At 37.9% G+C, this 18107-nt stretch overlaps 2 protein-coding genes across 6 annotated transcripts in view; one reads left to right on the top strand and one right to left on the bottom strand.

The window, feature by feature from the left end:
• garnl3 (GTPase activating Rap/RanGAP domain like 3) overlaps positions 1–10370 on the top strand; it is a 49375-nt gene extending 39005 nt beyond the window's left edge. For all 5 annotated transcript variants that reach the window (XM_077496844.1, XM_077496842.1, XM_077496843.1 and 2 more), the window contains 9 exons: positions 792–950; positions 1939–2005; positions 2243–2350; positions 3326–3444; positions 3677–3812; positions 3928–3987; positions 5668–5919; positions 7138–7267; positions 7351–10370. In XM_077496844.1, coding sequence (XP_077352970.1) covers positions 792–950; positions 1939–2005; positions 2243–2350; positions 3326–3444; positions 3677–3812; positions 3928–3987; positions 5668–5919; positions 7138–7267; positions 7351–7522 — 1203 coding nt within the window. In that variant the 3' untranslated portion in view covers positions 7523–10370. The remainder of the gene's footprint in view (positions 1–791; positions 951–1938; positions 2006–2242; positions 2351–3325; positions 3445–3676; positions 3813–3927; positions 3988–5667; positions 5920–7137; positions 7268–7350) is intronic.
• Positions 10371–13960: 3590 nt separating this feature from the next.
• ptges (prostaglandin E synthase) lies at positions 13961–17010 on the bottom strand. Its single transcript, XM_077497594.1, has 3 exons — positions 16772–17010; positions 15623–15705; positions 13961–15369 (listed from the first exon to the last, which is right to left on the bottom strand). The coding sequence occupies exons 1-3, from the start codon at positions 16886–16888 to the stop codon at positions 15120–15122; spliced, it is 450 nt and encodes a 149-aa protein (XP_077353720.1). The 5' UTR covers positions 16889–17010; the 3' UTR covers positions 13961–15119.
• Positions 17011–18107: the final 1097 nt, after the last annotated feature.

Raw genomic sequence — 18107 nt, 5'->3', positions numbered from 1 at the left:
AAAAATTAATCTTGTTTTCCTTCTTTTTTTGGGGAGCTTTATTTTTTGAGATTTTTTTTTCTGTTTTCTGAATAATTTCTTTTCTGTTTTACTGAATATTTTTTTTCTGTCATAAAAATATATTCAGAAAAACAGGAGGAAAAATTACTCGGAAAAACAGGGGGGAAAACATAAAATACTCCGAAAAACAGAAGTTGGTGCTGTTTTTGGGAATATTTTTTTTTTCATCTGTTTTTTGGAATATATTTTTCCTCCTTTTTTTCCTCTGATTAATTTTTCCTCCTGTTTTTTGGAATAATTTTTACCTCTTTTTTTTTTTTTTTTTTTTTTTTTTTATATATATTTTTTTGTATTATAGAAAAAAATATTCAGTAAAACAGAAAAAAAATTACTCAAAAAAAACAAAGCTCCCCCAAAAAATTAGTCAGAAAAACAGGAGGGTTTTTGTTTTTCAAATGAATGCAATGCGCTTCCGTAATTGTTCTTTTTTTTTTTTTTTTTTTTTTTTTAATTAATTAAAATTAATTTAGTATATTTATTTTTATTTTACTTTAGGATTTTATTGATTGGATTGGATTACAACTAATGATTGTGCCACCATCTAGTGGTCCATAAAAAAGCTGGACGTGGAACAAAATGGAGTTTGAAACTGTACCGTAAACATATAAATACGTTTTTGGGAGTGTAGGACAAGGTATTAAAAAAAATACGTATTTTCCCGTTTTTGGCTTTGAATGAGTGTGCCGGCGCCCGATCAGTTTAACGCGGCTGCGCTGGCTTCCTCCCGCCAGGAGATTTGCCTGTGCGACCCGCCGGCGGTGATGGCGCTGGTGGACGGTCCGACGGGCGAGAACGACAACATGATCTGCGTGGGCTACAAGCATCAGTTTGACCTCATCAACGAGAGCACGGGCGACGCCTACCGGCTGCACCACGTCGACGCCAACAGGGTGGGTGAATGGGTGAGGCGCAGGCAGACGAGCGCCAAACAAACACAACACTAACAAAACGCAATTCAACATTTGAGACATCAAAAATGTTCAACCAAAATATTTCAAAATAATAAAAAAAAAGGCGGTTAGCTTAATGCTAACATATAATGTTATGAAAATGAACATGTACGTTACGGGAATTCTAAACCTGTAATAGGGCTGTGCAATTAATCCAAATTCAATTACAATTTCAATTATTGCACTCCACAATTACAAAAATCAGCATAATCGTAAAAAAAAATAAAAATTATTAATACTGATTTATTTTTGAGTTGTTTCAATTTATACATTTGCACCTTTTTAAAAAAAAATTAAAATAACAAATTTCATAAATGTTGTTTCATTCAAAAGGAACTTGCATAATTATAGTGTTTTGAAGAATATTTTTTGTCTTTTTTTTTTTTTCATGTTTAAACATTATCGTGTTTTGTACCCAAAAAAATAAACGATCATCCTACTGCACAGTGCACATACTGCACTACAACTTCAAGTTTTTGCCAATTAAATAGATAAATAAATAAATATATATATATATATTTAAAATATATTATTATGAATTATTTTTGTTCCAAAAGGAACTTTCATAATTATAGTGTTTCTAAATTTTTTAATTGGTCTTAATATTTTTAAATGTGGAAACATGTTCTTGTTTTGTCCCAAAACATTATACAAATTCATTTCAATTATTTCCAAAATTATCGTGATTATTATTTTTTTTCACAATCCCTAACCTGTAACAACTGCTACTCAAAGCAGGCATACGTTACAATATATTTAAGAGCTGTGCCGTCGTGGGAGTGAACATCCATTTTTATGCTATATAGCTTCAAACTCGGCGATGCAGCAGGCGCGCGACGTACTCGACTACTTTTTATATGCAACACATGTGAATGGACCGCCCCTTTAATTGATCGTTTTGCTTTTCGTTTTGTTTTTTTGTCCGCAGGTGAATTTCGTGGCGGCTATCGACGTGTACGAGGATGGCGAGGCCGGCCTGCTGTTGTGTTACAATTGTGGGTACACCAAGACGACCTTTAGTGACGTCAAATCCTCCAAGTTAACATCAAGCACTTCACCAGTCGACGTACAGTCGACACATTTTTTATCATGTCAAATTGTCGTACTTGTATGCCAAAATTGGTCCTCGTTTTGAGACTAAAGACCAAACTAGTGCATGGACCACAAGATGGATGTGAGGATATCAAATATATTTATTTTTTACAGCCATATTTTTTTCCTTCCTCTGTCAGATATTTGCTCGTACAAGAAAGTGTGTCCGTTCAACGGCTCCACGCCCATGATCCAGTCCAACACGTCCGACTTCCACTTCAGCTGGAACCAGATGCCCAACGCCATCGGTACGTTGCCACGGCAACGCGGCATCCGTCGCCACGGAGAGACATGACGTATGCCGCACGTGTTTGTGTGTCCACTTTTCACACGCACACAAGCTGCATTGTTGGCCGTGTTATATTCTAATGACAAATGAATGCAGTGAGCATTTCGTACTCCAGACCAGTAGGGGGCAGCATATTGGTGGTAGTAAGAATTTCTTTCAATATGCGATATCGATACTGTCATCGCCATGCAGTGTAGCCTTTTTTTTTCAGAAGTTATCGTATCAATACTCCAAACCAGGTCACCAAGATATCGAATAGTCGTAAAAAGCAGGATCGAAGAGGATTTCACATTCAGTCCATCTTCAGCAAAAACTGTTTTCACTCTTCTTCATTCAAATTTAGTGTCAACTCTTTTATTCCTTGGCTTACTTCAGCGTGAATTGTGTGGTCCTTGGGACCTTTTATTTTTGTTATTTATTTTTTTTTTTTATATTGTGTGTGTATATATATATATATTTTTTTTTATTTAATACTTTTTGTATATTAGTATTTTTTGCATTTTTTTATTTTTTTATTTTTAGTTAGTTTTAGTAGCTTTTGCGTGTATGATAGTGTGCGGATCTCAATGTGCAGCACAAATGTGCTATAGAAAAAAAAGTGGATTGAATTGGATTGACACTATTGATTGGGCCACCATCTAGTGGTCCATAGTAGAATTACTCCCCCAAAAAAGCTGGAGGGAAAACAAAATAAGAGTTTGAAACTGTACCGAAAACGTATTAATACGTTTTTGGGAGTGTAGGACAAAGTATTAAAAAAAACAAACGTATTTTCCCGTTTTTGGCTTTGAATGAGTGTGGAGGATAAAAATCACAATAACATATTGTGGGACTGCTGAAAAGCATTCCACACAATAAACTGGAGGGAGAACAAAATAGAGTTAGAGATGCTCTGTCCGATCTTCGCGCTGACGTTTGTTGTTGTTGTGTGCAGTGTGCGCCTTCCCGTACATCCTGGCCTTCACCACAGACTCCATTGAGATCCGCCTGGTGGTCAACGGCAACCTGGTGTACACGGCGGTGGTCCCGGAACTGCAGCTTGCATCGTCGCGGGTCAGTGCTTGATGTTTTTTTTTTTTTATTAATTGCAAGTTAATTGCAAGAAGTTGTCCAGGTGATGAAGTAGCAAAGCAACCCCGGACCTTCATGTGGCTAAAGCCGTTTTACGAGTACGCGTCTCCGTCTGCGTGCGATAACAGCACGCTCGTAATTTCATCCACGCAAATAAATGCTGCAAAGTGAAATCTTGTCTGCCGTCCAAACGGGTCCCGTTCCTCCTCGCCAGTCGGACATCTACTTTGCGTCGTCGGCGCCGGTGAGCTCGGCCTCCAACTGCAGTTCCCGGGACGCCAGCTCGCAGAGTTCGCCGCAGACGCCCACCGGCTACGAGATGCCCGTTTTCCCCTCGCCCCTCGGGGACGGTAAGGACAACGTGTCACGCTGCGGGTGTTGATGTTGATCAATTAGGTGACCCCCCCTTAATGTTGTGTTTGCTGTGCGTTTGTGTGTACCCCTCTTCTTTGGTCCCCGGTTCAGATTCTATACGGATCCCCTACGGTACCAAGCTTTCGCTGTACACGTCTAAGGACGCAGAAGGTATCGTGAAACACGTCGTGGCATGTTTTGCCGCCGCTCACTCGCTCATGAAATGGATAAAAATGCACATTTGACATTGAGCAAAATAGTGGGTGAAAACCTAACTTGGGACACAAGACCTTTGAGACCTAATTTCAAACCTTTGAAACCTGAATTCTAAATCAAAACTCTATTTTGGAACCTTAGCAGTAGTTTAAAACCCAAATTTATAGTAGTAGTTTAAATCCCTAGTTAAATCCCTATCAGTATCTTAGAATTAGCTTAGCATGCTAAGCTAACTTAACATTAGCATGCTAAGCAAGCATTAGCATGCTAAGCTAACTTAACATTAGCATGCTCATGCTAATGCAAGAGCATGTTAACTTAGAATTAACATTACCATTAGTATGCTAACTTATCATTAGCATGCTAAGCTAGCATTAGCATGCTAATTTAGGATTAACATACTAAACTAGCATTAGCATTATAACTTAGCATTAACATGCTAACTTAACATTAGTATTAGTATCCTATGCTAGCATTAGTATGCTAACTTAGCATTAGCATACTAAGCTAGCGTTAACATTCTAACTTAGCATGCTAATGTTAAGCTAGCATTAGCATGCTAAGCTAGTATCATAATGCTAAATTAGCATTAGCATGCTAACTAAGCATTAGCATGTTACCTACCTACATAAATCTTAACACCCTAACCCTAGTTTAAAACCTTGCTATAACCCTAACCTTATCCTAAAACAATTTGAAACCCCATCCTTAGTTTAAAACCTGACCACAAACTATCTAACCCCCGACTTAAAAACCTTAACCCAGCTTTGAAACCCCAAGTGTGCGTCGGGGTGTTTCAGATGACTTCTTCGGTCCTCAAGTTCAGGATGAGGACTGAAAGGTCGCCACGGTTCAGCGGTGATAACAAAGCTCCAAATTTGTGGAGTTGTTGGTGCCTGCAAGCAGATGAGGTTGCCAAGGAAGGGGGAGGAGGGAACGAGAGAGGGGGAGGGAGCGGGTAAGGACATGATTTCCAGATTGCCCTGTCGCCATGGAGACTTTTGTCAGCGCAGTCCCAATAACGGAGCCACCAATAGGGAGGAGGAAGTGGGTGGGGAGGGGGCGGGGTGAATCGGGAGGGAGTTTTTCTGGGGGTGTGGCGGCGGGGTCATGTGATGTCACTGCAGCAATTAGCGCTAAAAGCTCTCGTTAAAAAAAATAAATAATAAAAATCCCACTTAATTGGCCGACGTGACGGGAAATAAAACCCCGGTCGGCCAACTGACCTGCACGCCGTGTTCTGACTTTCCATTGGGTGGCTCTCAAGACTGACAACAGCGCCCCCCAGTGGCCACTTTACCAACTGTCACGGCGTGTTCTTGAAGCACAAATTCTCGTTTTATAGAACCATCTAGTTTGGAGCTTTATGAAATACACACAATTCTGAAATCCGGATGTGAAACCCTAACTCCAGTTTGAAACCCAAATTTGAAACCCCAACCCCAATTTGAAGCCCTAATTTGGGAAAAAAAAAACAACCTATTCTGACGTTATTCTTACATGACAACAACGTTGCCGGTTGCTTCTCATCATGAAGCTAAAGCTAGCTCAGCTATTCCTGCCACGTCATGTCACATTCATTTTTTAAATTTTTTTTCATGAATCATGTGACTCAAGCGGTCAATGTGACGACAGGCGAGTCGGCGTGCAAGCACATCTTCAAGATCCCGCTGTGCAACCTGGTGGGCCGCAGCATCGAGAGACCCCTCAAGTCGCCGCTGCTCAACAAGGTGCTGACGGCGGCGGCGGCGGCGCCGAGCTCCGCCCCCGCCGCTGCGTCGGCGGCGGCGGCCTGCGCCGGCCCGCTGGTCTCGGCGACGCACTCGCTGTCGCTGTCGCGCATGGAAATCAAGGAGATCGCCAGCCGCACGCGCAAGGAGCTGCTCGGTACGTTTCGAAAATTGTTTCATCAACATCGTCCGGCCGTTTCTTGAAAATATTTATCGATGTACGTTTAGTACTTGCATATATGTGCTCTATATTTAGTATATTTTGTATTATAATAATACGAGAAATCCTTCGAATTTATGTACATTTGAAATTAAGTAATTACGTCGAGCTCGTTAAATAATTGATCATGAACAAATTACACACAACTGTGTCTTCTTTAGAATTTACAAAACCTAATTAACCAATCAGCGAGCTTTCATTACTTTATATATTAAAAATAACACATTATTTATAAGGACTACACTAATTCTTTATTGCGTTTTAAATGTTAACATGTATATGTCAATGTAGCGACCTAATTAACCATTTATTTATTTTTTGATAAACAAAAATGTTAAATGTATCTGAAAAAAATATTTATTTTACTTACCTTCAATAATTAACCATTTCAAATGGTATATTTTTTATTTGCTATTTTTATTTCCTTATTTACACTCATTAAATGAAACGTTAAATGTATTAGTAAACAAATATATATATTTTACTATTTTTATTTTATTGGTAACAATCAATGAAATATTAGCGTATGTAAAATTGATACTAATAATTTTTCTATGATTATTTACAATTAATGATGAATTGTTTTGTTAAATAAATAGAAACAAAGTAAATGAAATCCTTTTTTCATTTTGTACAATTAAAAAACACATTTTTTTCATTGAAAAAGGAGACATGTTAAATGTGTATTTATTTATTATATTATAGTCTGTGTATTGACAATATTAGTGGAAATGTAAAAAAATGATACTAATCATTTTTCTATAATTATTTACAATTAATGCTGAATTTTTTATTCAATAAATAGAAACATAAAATTGATTAATTTAAATACTGTTTTTTTAATTTATTACAATGAAACAATCAAAATATTTTTCATTGAAAAAGGAGACATGTTAAATGTATATTTATTATATTACAGTCTGTGTATTGACAATATTAGTGCATATGTAAAATTGATACTGATAATTTTTCTTTCATTATTTACAATTAATGATGACTTAATTACTATTATTTAAATACTGTTTTTTTTTTCATTTATTACAATGAAACAATTTTTTTTTCATTGAAAAAGGAGACATGTTAAATGCATATTTATTATAAAAGTTAACAAATGAAAAACATCTTTTTTTTTATTTTATTTTTTTTTATTACCAGGCCTGACGGAAGAAGCGAGCAGCAAATCGGACGGGGGCGCGTCCAAAGCGAGGAAAGCGAGCAAGAAGAACTCGGCGGCGCCGGCGGAGGAGCCAAAAGCGCGAGCGCTCACGTCCACCAACAGCGACAGGTCAGACAGACATCGGCTTCAATTTGACAATTTGTTGACAGCTTGCAAAAAAAAAAAAAAAAAAATGCTCCTCTCTCGTCAAGGTTGGACTCGGAAGCCGGCGACGGCGACGTGGACGCGGCGTCCATTTTGGAGGCGGAGCCGGAGACGTCGGTGCTTCGGGCCGACAGCCCGCCGCCGCTCGCCGCCGCCTTCGCCCGCTTCGAAGAAGAAGAAGAAGAAGAAGAAGAAGAAGACGTCCTGGACCTCAAGTGAAGACAATCCCGCTGTGCACTTCTCTCAAAACCTTTTTACGCTCATCACATTAAAAAATCAAAAAAATGGGGGCTTTTGAGGTGACATTTCAGGATTGGTGGGGTCTCAAAATGCACTCAAGAAGTACCCGCTTTTAACACATTTAAAGTTTACTATAAAACTGAGACCAAAAAAACCCCAAAAGAAAATGAAAAATGTCATTTTTTCAACGTCTGCTAGCATAATGCTAATGTATAATATAAAGAGCCATACACATGCTAACAGAAATTAGCATCAACGTCACGGCAATTCGAAACCTTCCAACAAACTCCTACTTAACACACAAAAGCAGCAAAACGTACAAAACGTAGCCTATTAGCGCAATGCTAGCATGTAATGCAAAATGTCACCGATGGGCTAATGGATTTAGCATAAAGATGCTAGTCATCCGAAATGTTCCAACAATTGCTACTTTAAAACACGGAGCAAAAACACGAGTACTAAAACATTCAGTAAGTATAGAAAAGGTCAAAGTTCACAAGAGAAATCCTGAAATTTCACCTGATCACTCGATATCCCAAACTTTTTTTGTGCGTAGCGTATATTCATACCCTTGTTGATTTTGCTTGCTGTGGACTTTTGAGTCCCCGCCCCCTTTTTTTTAATTTTTTTTTTATTTTTTAAATGCTCCTTTCGTCTCCCTTCTTTCAAGATGGCTGCCGTGTCAGACGGATGTGTCAGTGTGCGCGTTGTTTGTAATCAAAACCCAAAGAGCGGCGGCCATTTCGCGTGGCTCTCGAAAACTTCACGTGTATTAAAAAAACAAACAAACAAATGTACTCATTTAAGTGTCGTATCATAAGATGTGATTATTATTTTCCGGGAAAATGTCGTACGAAAGGCTTGTAGAAATCTGTTTATACACAAAAAGCGGCGTGATGTCTGGGATGCATATTTATACATGTATTATATCGAAACAAATCTATTTTATTCTCTTATTTAGTACGGGAAAAAAAAGGGTCCGGCATTCCGAGCGCTCTTCTTCTTCTTCTTCTCTGGCTAATTCCCCTTTTTGTTGAGGTTGAAAACAGGGCTGGAGGTCTTTCCCAAGTGCCATTTCCCAGCAGCCAGCGCGGAACTGCGTCAACCTCCTTCGGGGTGGGGTTGGCGGTAGCAGCCATGATTGTAGTCCTTCTTCTCCAGGAAACCAAATTAGTGACGAGAAATACGCACGAGAGCATCTCATCTTTAACAGACTTAAACAAAATACTGTTGAAAAAAATAATAATTCAGTGCCATTTTAATGGCCGTTTCACATATGTATTGTATAAATTGTTTTTAAAAAAATGCTTAAAAATTGGCGATATTGCAAGGCCACAAACGATGAATCACGATATACTTAAAGGGGTTCGCTGTATTTATTATACTATTTTTTATTTTTTTTTCACAATCCATAATTCGTCCCTTTTAAACCCTCACCACCATCGCCTCCTCAGGTCTGGGGTGGTATTGCGGGCGTAGACGTTTTAAGCCAAGTTTACTTTGGGGTTCAAAATAAATCAATACATTTTGCAATCTACAGTTAAATTGATAAACAAAATAAAGGTTTTCAAGGAGCGGCCCTCGCAGCAGCCTTTCATCCAACTTGCATGACCTCTTTCTTCGCTTCCTCAACTCAAGAAACGTTCCCACACACCAATGTTGCGAAATGTTTACAAAAGGTACTCATGTTTGTGATGACGGCCCGGGTTCCCGTCAACACGTCGTCCACACGTTTGATCCCAATTTGTTTTCCTTCGTCTACCTCCCCTTAATTGGCTGTTTGGTTTTCTTGTTGTTTTGTTTTGTTGCTGCTGTTGTTGATGTTGTTGTTGTTTGGACTGTTGCTGGACCTCTCTGTGCTATCCAACGAAAGAAAATTCACACAAACACGCACACACAATTGAAAGTTGTTTAAACATTTATTCCATATTTTTAATATCTACTAGATATATAACTTGGATTTTTTTTCTGTTTTTTTTTTTTTTATAAAAAAAACTTTTTTCCGCGTTTGCCAGAATTTTTTATTTTTTTTTTTTAAATAACTTTTTTTTCGTGCTTTTTTTTTATTCCTGTTTTTCAGATTTGTTTTCCTCTCAAAATAATTTAAAAATAAATAAATAAATAAATACGTTTTTGTTTTTTTTTTCGTGCGTATCAGAATTAGTTCCTGTTTTTCAGATTTGTATTCCTTTTAAAATAATAATTAAAAAAAATTCAGAGAAAATAATTTATTCTGTAAAAAAAATAATGTGTAAAAAAAATAATTCTGAAGAACAAGGGAAAATTCCAAAATATAGATAAAAGTATCCTGAAAAATAGAGGGAGGAAAATTTTGAAAAACAGAAAAAAAAAATTAAAAAAACTGGAAAAAAAAACCACTCTGAAAAACAGAAGCCAAAAAAAAAAAAGTTCCCCAACCAAACCCCAACAACAAATTACGACTCCATCCTGTTTGTTTTTTGTTTTCAGTGGACATGTCTTGGCTATACTCGATTTGTGTACCTTGAAATGGATATGAAAGATATGGAATAAATGCTCGAATGGCTTCACATACACACAAAGGGAAAACAAAAAAAACAACACCAAGTGTCTTAAAACTATTGTACCGCCATCGTTTTTAATGCCAAGTACGACTTGTAAATGTTTGTGTATCAAATGTGGCCTCAAATTATGAAGCAGAGCTTGACGATGATGACTATTAATATGATTATTGTTGTTATGACTATGATTATTGGAGCAGTTATTTGAAACGAGTGCTGTCGACCACCGCTGTGAAAGTATAGGTCTCTCTGTTTATTGATATGTAATAAATATTTATGGAATTTGAGTCCAGTTTTGTAGACGTGGTGATTTTTAATTTTTTTTTTGCACTGAACTTGGGCTTGTTTGTTGAATCAGATTCCAGCTGACTTTTTTTTTTTTTTTTTTTTTCTCCTGCCTCTCACAGAACAATCCGCTGGCCGGTCCAACATAAACAAACACGGCCTCTTGACGGGAACCCGCCTGGAAAAATCCAGCCAGGGGGAGGACGACTGAAAATATCAAACCCGCAATGCCAACACGTTCACATCACATTGTCAAAATCAAATCAAAATAGAATAATATCATCCATATATAATCAGAATATGCCATCACGTGCCGTTAATGATTATATATTAGGGATGTAACGATATCCAAACATCACGATATGAAGGTCACGATACGATAATTATCACGATATTGTGGGAAGGTTGGCGAAACAAAAAAAAAAAGACATTACAATAGTGAAAAAATGAGCTCATACGAAAAAAAAATTTGGTTTTGTACAATACAGCAATGAAAAATATAAAAATTATATATGTAAAAATATATAACTATAATATATATATAACTATAATGTATATAACTATAATATATATATATAACTATAATGTATATAACTATAATATATATATATATATATATATATACCGGTATATATATTTTTTGTACCCCTTCAAGAGCGCTAATCCAATATGGCGGCGTTCATGGTTACGGAGCGCGTCCCGGGTTACGGGGCGCGTCATGGCCATGCGTCATATCCTTCCAGCGAGGCTTGTAGCCAATCATATTGCAGCGGGGCGGAAACAGCTATCAGCTAGCATGCTACAACACGCCATGTTGTTTGCGTAGCGTTTCGGCGGCACGTTTGAAATTCCAGCAATGGACTTGGAACGAAAATGTTTGGGGTGGCGTGGAATCGGGACAGAAAGGTGAAAAGGAAAGGAAACATCCAAGTACTGGTGAGTCGATATACTTGCTGTTGAAAATGTATCGAGCTAACAGCAGTGTTTTGTGTTGACTCGCAAAAGTGCTCAACAGAACAAGATTTGTTACATAAAACGAACGTCGGAATTACAACTGGCTAGAAATCGTTCCGTTTATGACTAGAGTTGTGTGTTTTGTTTCAAACGGGAACTTATTTAACGCGATGATATTCGACGTTAGCATAGCACGACTTAAGTCCCGTAAAGCGAGTAGGCAGGTAAATCCCCCTCAAAATAAAGCGCATCTTGTCCGTTTCATTTGAAAGTCGGTGTGGTGGTGTTTAGAGAACGTGAATGAAGAGGTGAGAATGAGAATCAGCTGAGCTCATTCACACATCATGTACAAAAAGTAATATACACATTTTACTCTATCCATATTGGATATGACTTATGACACATCCCTGTCTTATGTTCATCAAATAAAACTTATTTAATATGTGTGTGTGTGTGTATGTATATATATATATATATATATATATATATATATATATATATATATATATATATATATAAAATATTTTTTATTTATATTTTTAAATGTCTTTTATTATTGCATTTATTATTATTATTTAATTTAGAAAATTAAACTGCACTAAAAAACTAGCCAGCAGAGGGTGCCAGAATTACACAAAATGGAAATCAACCTGGGCGGCACAGTAGTTTAGTGGTTAGCAGGTCCGCCTCCCAGTACTGAGGACTCGGGTTCGAGTCCAGGCTCCGGCCTTCCTGGGTGGTGTTTGCATGTTCTCCCCGTGCCCGCGTGGGTCTTCTCCGGGTACTCCGGTCTCCGCCCACATTCCAAAGACATGCATGGCAGGTTAATTGGGCGCTCCGAATTGTCCCTAGGTGTGCTTTTGAGTGTGGATGGTTGTTCGTCTCTGTGTGCCCTGCGATTGGTTGGCAACCAGTCCAGGGTGGACCACGCCTACTGCCCAGAGCCAGCTGAGATAGGCTCCAGCACCCCCCGCGACCCTTGTGAGGAAGAAGCGGTCAAGAAAATGGATGGATGGAGTGCATATTGAAATATATTGAAGCCTGAATTTAATGACACAATGACCCACAAAAAAAAAAAAAAAATGAAGAAAATTATCAAACCATAATAGAAAGATTTTAAGAATTGAATTCATATTTTGTTTTATCATTATTGGACGCCAAAGTAACCTTCAGTGTGTCTTGACTCTTTGCCCTGACACTTCCTGCCGACAAAACGTCATTTTATATATTTTTTTTAAAGCGCATGCTGCCGCATGTAAAAGTTATGGCCACGCCCCTTTTCCCGGATTAAACGGCTTTTCCTGGGATCCTCCCACCTCTCCCGTTTCTTTTGTCCGCGAGGGAAAACTCCATCATGGCCCAGAATTCCGGCAACGGGAATATGAGTCACACGTACGCAGCCTGTTGGAAAATCACCGGGGAGGAAAAAAAATCTTACAGAATATCATAAAACATCCCCTTGAGGCATGAGGTGATAAAAAAAGAGCATTTCAGGGTGATGTCGTAATGGGTGTACTGCCCCCCCCCGCCCTGGCCCCTCAGGTCAATTACGTAACAGGCGCAGGAATGTTGGAGCCTGGATGGAAAACGGGGGGCCGGGTGGGGGGGGGGGGGGGGGGGGGGGGGGGGGGGGCTCACTCGCTCATTAAATGGATGGCGAGTTTAGTGGACCGTCCGTCCGAGACACTTCCTTCAAAATGGCCACCAAAAAAAAAAAAAAAAATCCCTTTGTAGTCATGAGGGAGTTATAAGAATGAGTAAATGATTCACATTCATTCGTCACTTCCGGCTCACTAATCAGCACAAAGGAATTTTTTTTTTTGTAACATGAATTCAGTTGTGACTTATTTATGTGTTCAATATTGTTTATTTCAAAAACATAATGTTCAACATGTAACACAAGTCAGCTAGCTTCATGCTAACATACAACCAGATCAGATTAGTGGGCAATTTGATTGAGGAAAGTGTCTTCATTTTCATATTTCCCAACGGAAAAGTAAAATTTCATTGAGGAAAAAAAATACTTTCATTTTTCTTTCTTTCTTTTTTTTTTTTTTTTTAAAAAGTGGCCATTTTATTTGGAATGTTTTCGTAATTAGAAAATCAGAGGGAAAAAGTGTTTTTTTCAGGAAAAAAAGTGTTGAAAAAAATTCTAAAAAGTGAGAGAAAAAATGTATTCAAATTTTATTCAAAATTTTATTTTGAAAGTTTTCATCATTAGAAAATGAGAGAAAAAGTGGTTATTTCAGGAAAAAATTCTGGGGAAAAAAATATAAAAATTGATAAATTTACTAAGGAAATTATAAATAAATAAATAAATATATATAAATATGTATGTGTATATGTATGTGTATATATATGTATATGTGTATATATATATGTGTATATATATATATATATATAAGTGATAATTTTACTGAGTAAAAATGTCGCAATTATCACAAAAAGGTATTATTATTTTTTTTATCTTGAAAAATATAACTTTCACACAAATTTTTTTTTATTGAATGTTCAGGGAGAAATTCTTAATTTTATGGTGCAAAATGTCAACATTTCTTGCCCAAAAAGTGGACACGAGCGCCATCGACAGGCTATGGAAATGAGCATAAATAATAATAATTTGTAACCCGCCAACAAATGCCATTTTAACACACTTTTATTTCTCGCACACAAACATACAACCACAAAAAAAATAGGCTTGTTAAATAATAAATAAATATTCAGAAACATGAAATATTCAGTCCATGTCAGGAGCTTCCTTCGAGTTTTCAAGTAAAGAAAAAAAAAACAAAATGAGCGAGCGTGACGCGATTGTCGATGCTGTCACAACACAGCAGACAAATTGTTTGTGTGCAAACATCCGGATGAAAACGCGGGTTTCCCAAACTCGCCCCGCCTCAAAATCGTCATCGCAAATCGGACGTCCAGTCAGGAAATCCAAATTAGCATTTGCATGTTTAAAAAAAAAAAAAAAGTGTATCCAAAAACATGTCAATAAAATGACATCACATCGAGACTCGAAAATGACTTTGATGTTTATAAAAACAAGCACGTTAAAGTTTAATTTAAAATTGTTAACAGTAGCGTAAACAGTCAGATGTTCACAAGCTTTTTTGTTTTCTTCCCCCCCCCCACCCCCGAATTTTTTTTTTATATTATGTTATGTTATCAATGCTCACATCAAGTTCCCCTTCATCTGACAATTTTAAACACAGAAGGGCCAAAACATCACTAATGAAAATTAAATTGCACCAAAAAATAATTTTTATTTATTTATTTATTTTTTTTAACAATGTGCCGCATTTAAATATCGTGAACATGACGGCGACGATATTTTGTGGCAGTTTTAATATCACGATATCGCGCTTATCGTTACATCCCTAGAAAAAAATAATACGAATATTTCTTTTGCTATTTACAAAAAATCACATTTTTATCAGGAAAAAAAAGACAAAATAACAACTGAAACAGATGTTTTTGTTTAGCAATATGTTCGACGATGAAAAAACTGTTTCCGAAAACACGTATGTTTACGTTTATTTAGGATTCGCGAATGGATGCCGGTAAACGACATTTTATTTGATGTTTACAAAAAGCTTCGTTGAAAATTTGAAAAAGAAAGGTGTTTACGAAAAACACGTATGCACCGATTGCAGAAGACGATTCGATTCACCGACGGCCACATTTTTTCCAACGTGAACGAAACCACCAAATTGCCTTCTATGTCGGGCGTCAGTTTGGGAAACGGCCCCTCGCGCCCGCCGCCTTCAATAAACGTCCGCCGCCGGGGCCGGCCTTTACGCGTACGTGGCGACGGCCGCCAGAATCTGCAGCGCCATGGACAGGCAGGGCACCTGCGCCGCCAGGTAGGCCAGCGAGCGGGCGGGCGCCGGCAGCGCCGCCAGGTAGGCCACGCTGTGCAGCACGCGGGCCGTCGTGAACGCCAGGAAGTGGAGGCGGGCCACGGCCAGCGACGGGCCCGTCATGGAGTAGATGGCGCCCAGGAAGAGGAAGGGGAAGATGTTCTCCATGTCGTTGCGGTGAGCTCTGCCGTGCAAGGAAATGCGTCACAGATGTAAAGTGACGTGTTGCGATAGTGTAATAGTAATACGACTTTGTTATTACCGCGTAATAGCGCTCAGACAGCATACAATGAGTATAATTGGTGTACATAGCGTTGTGACGGTGTGGTGACATTGTTATGACAGCTTGATATAATAGTATGAATATGGCAATGAACAAGTGCTATGACTGTGTTATTACAGTGTAACAGTACTCAGACAATTTTTGTGTAACATACCTACGACATCTTTCCACGTCGGGGTCCAGCCTGTGATATTGCAGTCCTCCGTGCCTCATTGCGTCTTCTGGGTTGGCAAAAGCCTTCAAAATAACAACAAAACACTAACTGAAACTTTCACTCTTTAATCTCAGGGGCTGGATTGATCATTCACTCATTCACCCCTTCCATTCATCCTCTTTTCATTAAGAAATCCTTCCATCTTTTCATCTATTAAGAGCATTTCACTTACTCATGGCATTCATCCATCCAACATTCACTCATTCACAAATACTTCCACTATTCATTCGCAAACATCCACTCATTCATTCGTTCACCATCCATTCTCAAAAAATACATCCATCACTATTCATTCTGAAAACACTCACTCACTTACTCTCAAACATCCACTCACTCATTCACTATTCACTCTCAAAACATTCATTCGCTCACTCATTCATCCTTCTCATCATTCCTTTTCAAAATATACACTCACTCACTTTCTCAAAACATTCATCCACTCACTCACAAATACTTCCACTATTCATTCTCAAACATCCACTCCCTCACTCATTCTCAAAACACACACACTCACTCATTTACTCTTCTACCATTCGGTTTCAAAACATACACTGACTCATTCTCAAAACATTCATCCACTCACACACAAATACTTTCACTATTCACTCTCAAACACCCACTCACTCAATTTCAGAACATACACTCACTCACTATTCATTCTCAAAACACTCACTCACTCACTCACCTAACATTCATTTTCAAAACTTATTCTCATTCATTCTCAAAACATTCATCCATTCATTCACAAATAATTTCACTAATCATTCTCAAACACCCACTAACTCACTCAATTTCAAAACATTCAATCACTCACTCACTCATTTTCAAAACATTCATCCACTCACAAATACTTCCACTATTCATTCTCAAACATGCACTCAGTCATTCACCATTCATTTTCAAACCATTCATTCATTCACTTTGACTCACTCACTCACTCTTCTACCATTCATTTTCAAAACATACACTCACTCACTCATTCCCAAAACATTCATCCACTCACTCACAAATACTTCCACTATTAATTCTCAAAACACTCACTCACCCACCCACCCACTGTGAAAGCATTTGAGTGAGCGAGTGACCGACCTTCTTGCGCAGCCTGACTTGTCCGGTGATGAAGGCGAGCACGTACATCTTGAGCAGCAGCAGGACGGCGTAGAAAACAAAACAGGAGAAGACGACGTTTCGGAACATGACCGCCATGACGGAAGAACGAGCCCGTTTTTGGGATCCGGCTGACAAGTGGCGGCAGGCCAAGAGAACCAAAACAAAACAAAACAGGAGCGCAAGGAACGGCTGCGTGCTGAAAAGTAAGAGTGGGACGAGAGGCGGGTCCATATTTGTAGTCTGCGTTAGCCTCCACCCACCCGTCGATGATGATGATGATGATGATGATGACAGTCTGAGCTGGAGACCACAAAAGTATTCATTGAGGATTCCGCCGTGTTTTCCTCACACGTGCGATGTCGAAACATGCATCGACGCTAGCCTGGGGACACGGACCATCAACGGGCGAGGAGGCGCACAACTCACGAGTTTTTGGTTTTAAAAAATAACTACACATAAAATAAGTCACGACTAGCTGTTTAAATTTATTTTATTTTTTTTAATTTATAAAAAAGTTTTAATAAGTGTTCATTGAAAGCTACACATAAAGAAAAAACATAAAAAATATTTTTTTTTAGCATTGCTAAAAAAAAATATGCAGATTTTCCTTGAGATTTTACGAAAACATTTTATCACCTTCATTGAGGACTAAAACGTCGATTGCCGTTGAAAAAATCGTGATTCAAGTTTGTCTTTCTGAAAACACATAAGAAATAGTCTCTCACGTTATGAAAAATTGCATTGAAGGTTGATGAAAAAAACGTTTACAAAAAATTTTTTTTGCTAGATTCTCTTACGTTTGCGGGGAAAAGATAAAAATTTGTTGGTTGACAAAAAAACAAGTCAGGTGTTAAGTTTAAAATGTTCTTTTTGAGAGAGAAAAAAAACATACTCAGACTCAAAATAGTCATTCAAATTATATAGATTTATTTTTGCAAAAAAAAAAAAATTAGATTCATTCAAGGCTAAACTGTTTTTTGCTGTTTACAAAAAAAGACTTGTTTGTTTCATAATGGAACCGTTCGGGTACGCTAAATTGCTTGAAGACTCGCAGTTTTCTTTTATATTTAAAAAAAAAAAAAAAACATTTTCTTTGCCATTTATTTAAAAAAATAAATAAATTGTGTCTTGGGATGCTTATGACAGCTAAATGGATTTGTTTCTGGATTTTTCTGCTTGGTTCAAAATAAAAAAATAAATGTCTGCTTGCGTAACCGCAAACATTTTCAGCCGTGTTCACTCGCACTCGGCCGTATTGTGACTCATCGACGTTGCCAACAATTGACTTTCTCCCGGAAAACCTTTTATTTATTTT

The sequence above is a fragment of the Festucalex cinctus genome, chromosome 15, assembly GCF_051991245.1.
Source record: "Festucalex cinctus isolate MCC-2025b chromosome 15, RoL_Fcin_1.0, whole genome shotgun sequence".
NCBI lineage: Eukaryota > Metazoa > Chordata > Actinopteri > Syngnathiformes > Syngnathidae > Festucalex > Festucalex cinctus.
This window is presented reverse-complemented; position numbering and strand designations above follow the sequence as displayed.

Excerpts from the sequence above, each read along its gene's own strand:
- ptges (XM_077497594.1), bottom strand. The coding sequence starts at position 16,888 with ATGGCGGTCATGTTCCGAAACGTCGTCTTCTCCTGTTTTGTTTTCTAC. Across the intron at positions 15,706-16,771 it reads AAGTCAGGCTGCGCAAGAAG|GCTTTTGCCAACCCAGAAGA; the intron begins GTCGGTCACTCG and ends GTTATTTTGAAG. Across the intron at positions 15,370-15,622 it reads GACGTGGAAAGATGTCGTAG|AGCTCACCGCAACGACATGG; the intron begins GTATGTTACACA and ends CTTGCACGGCAG.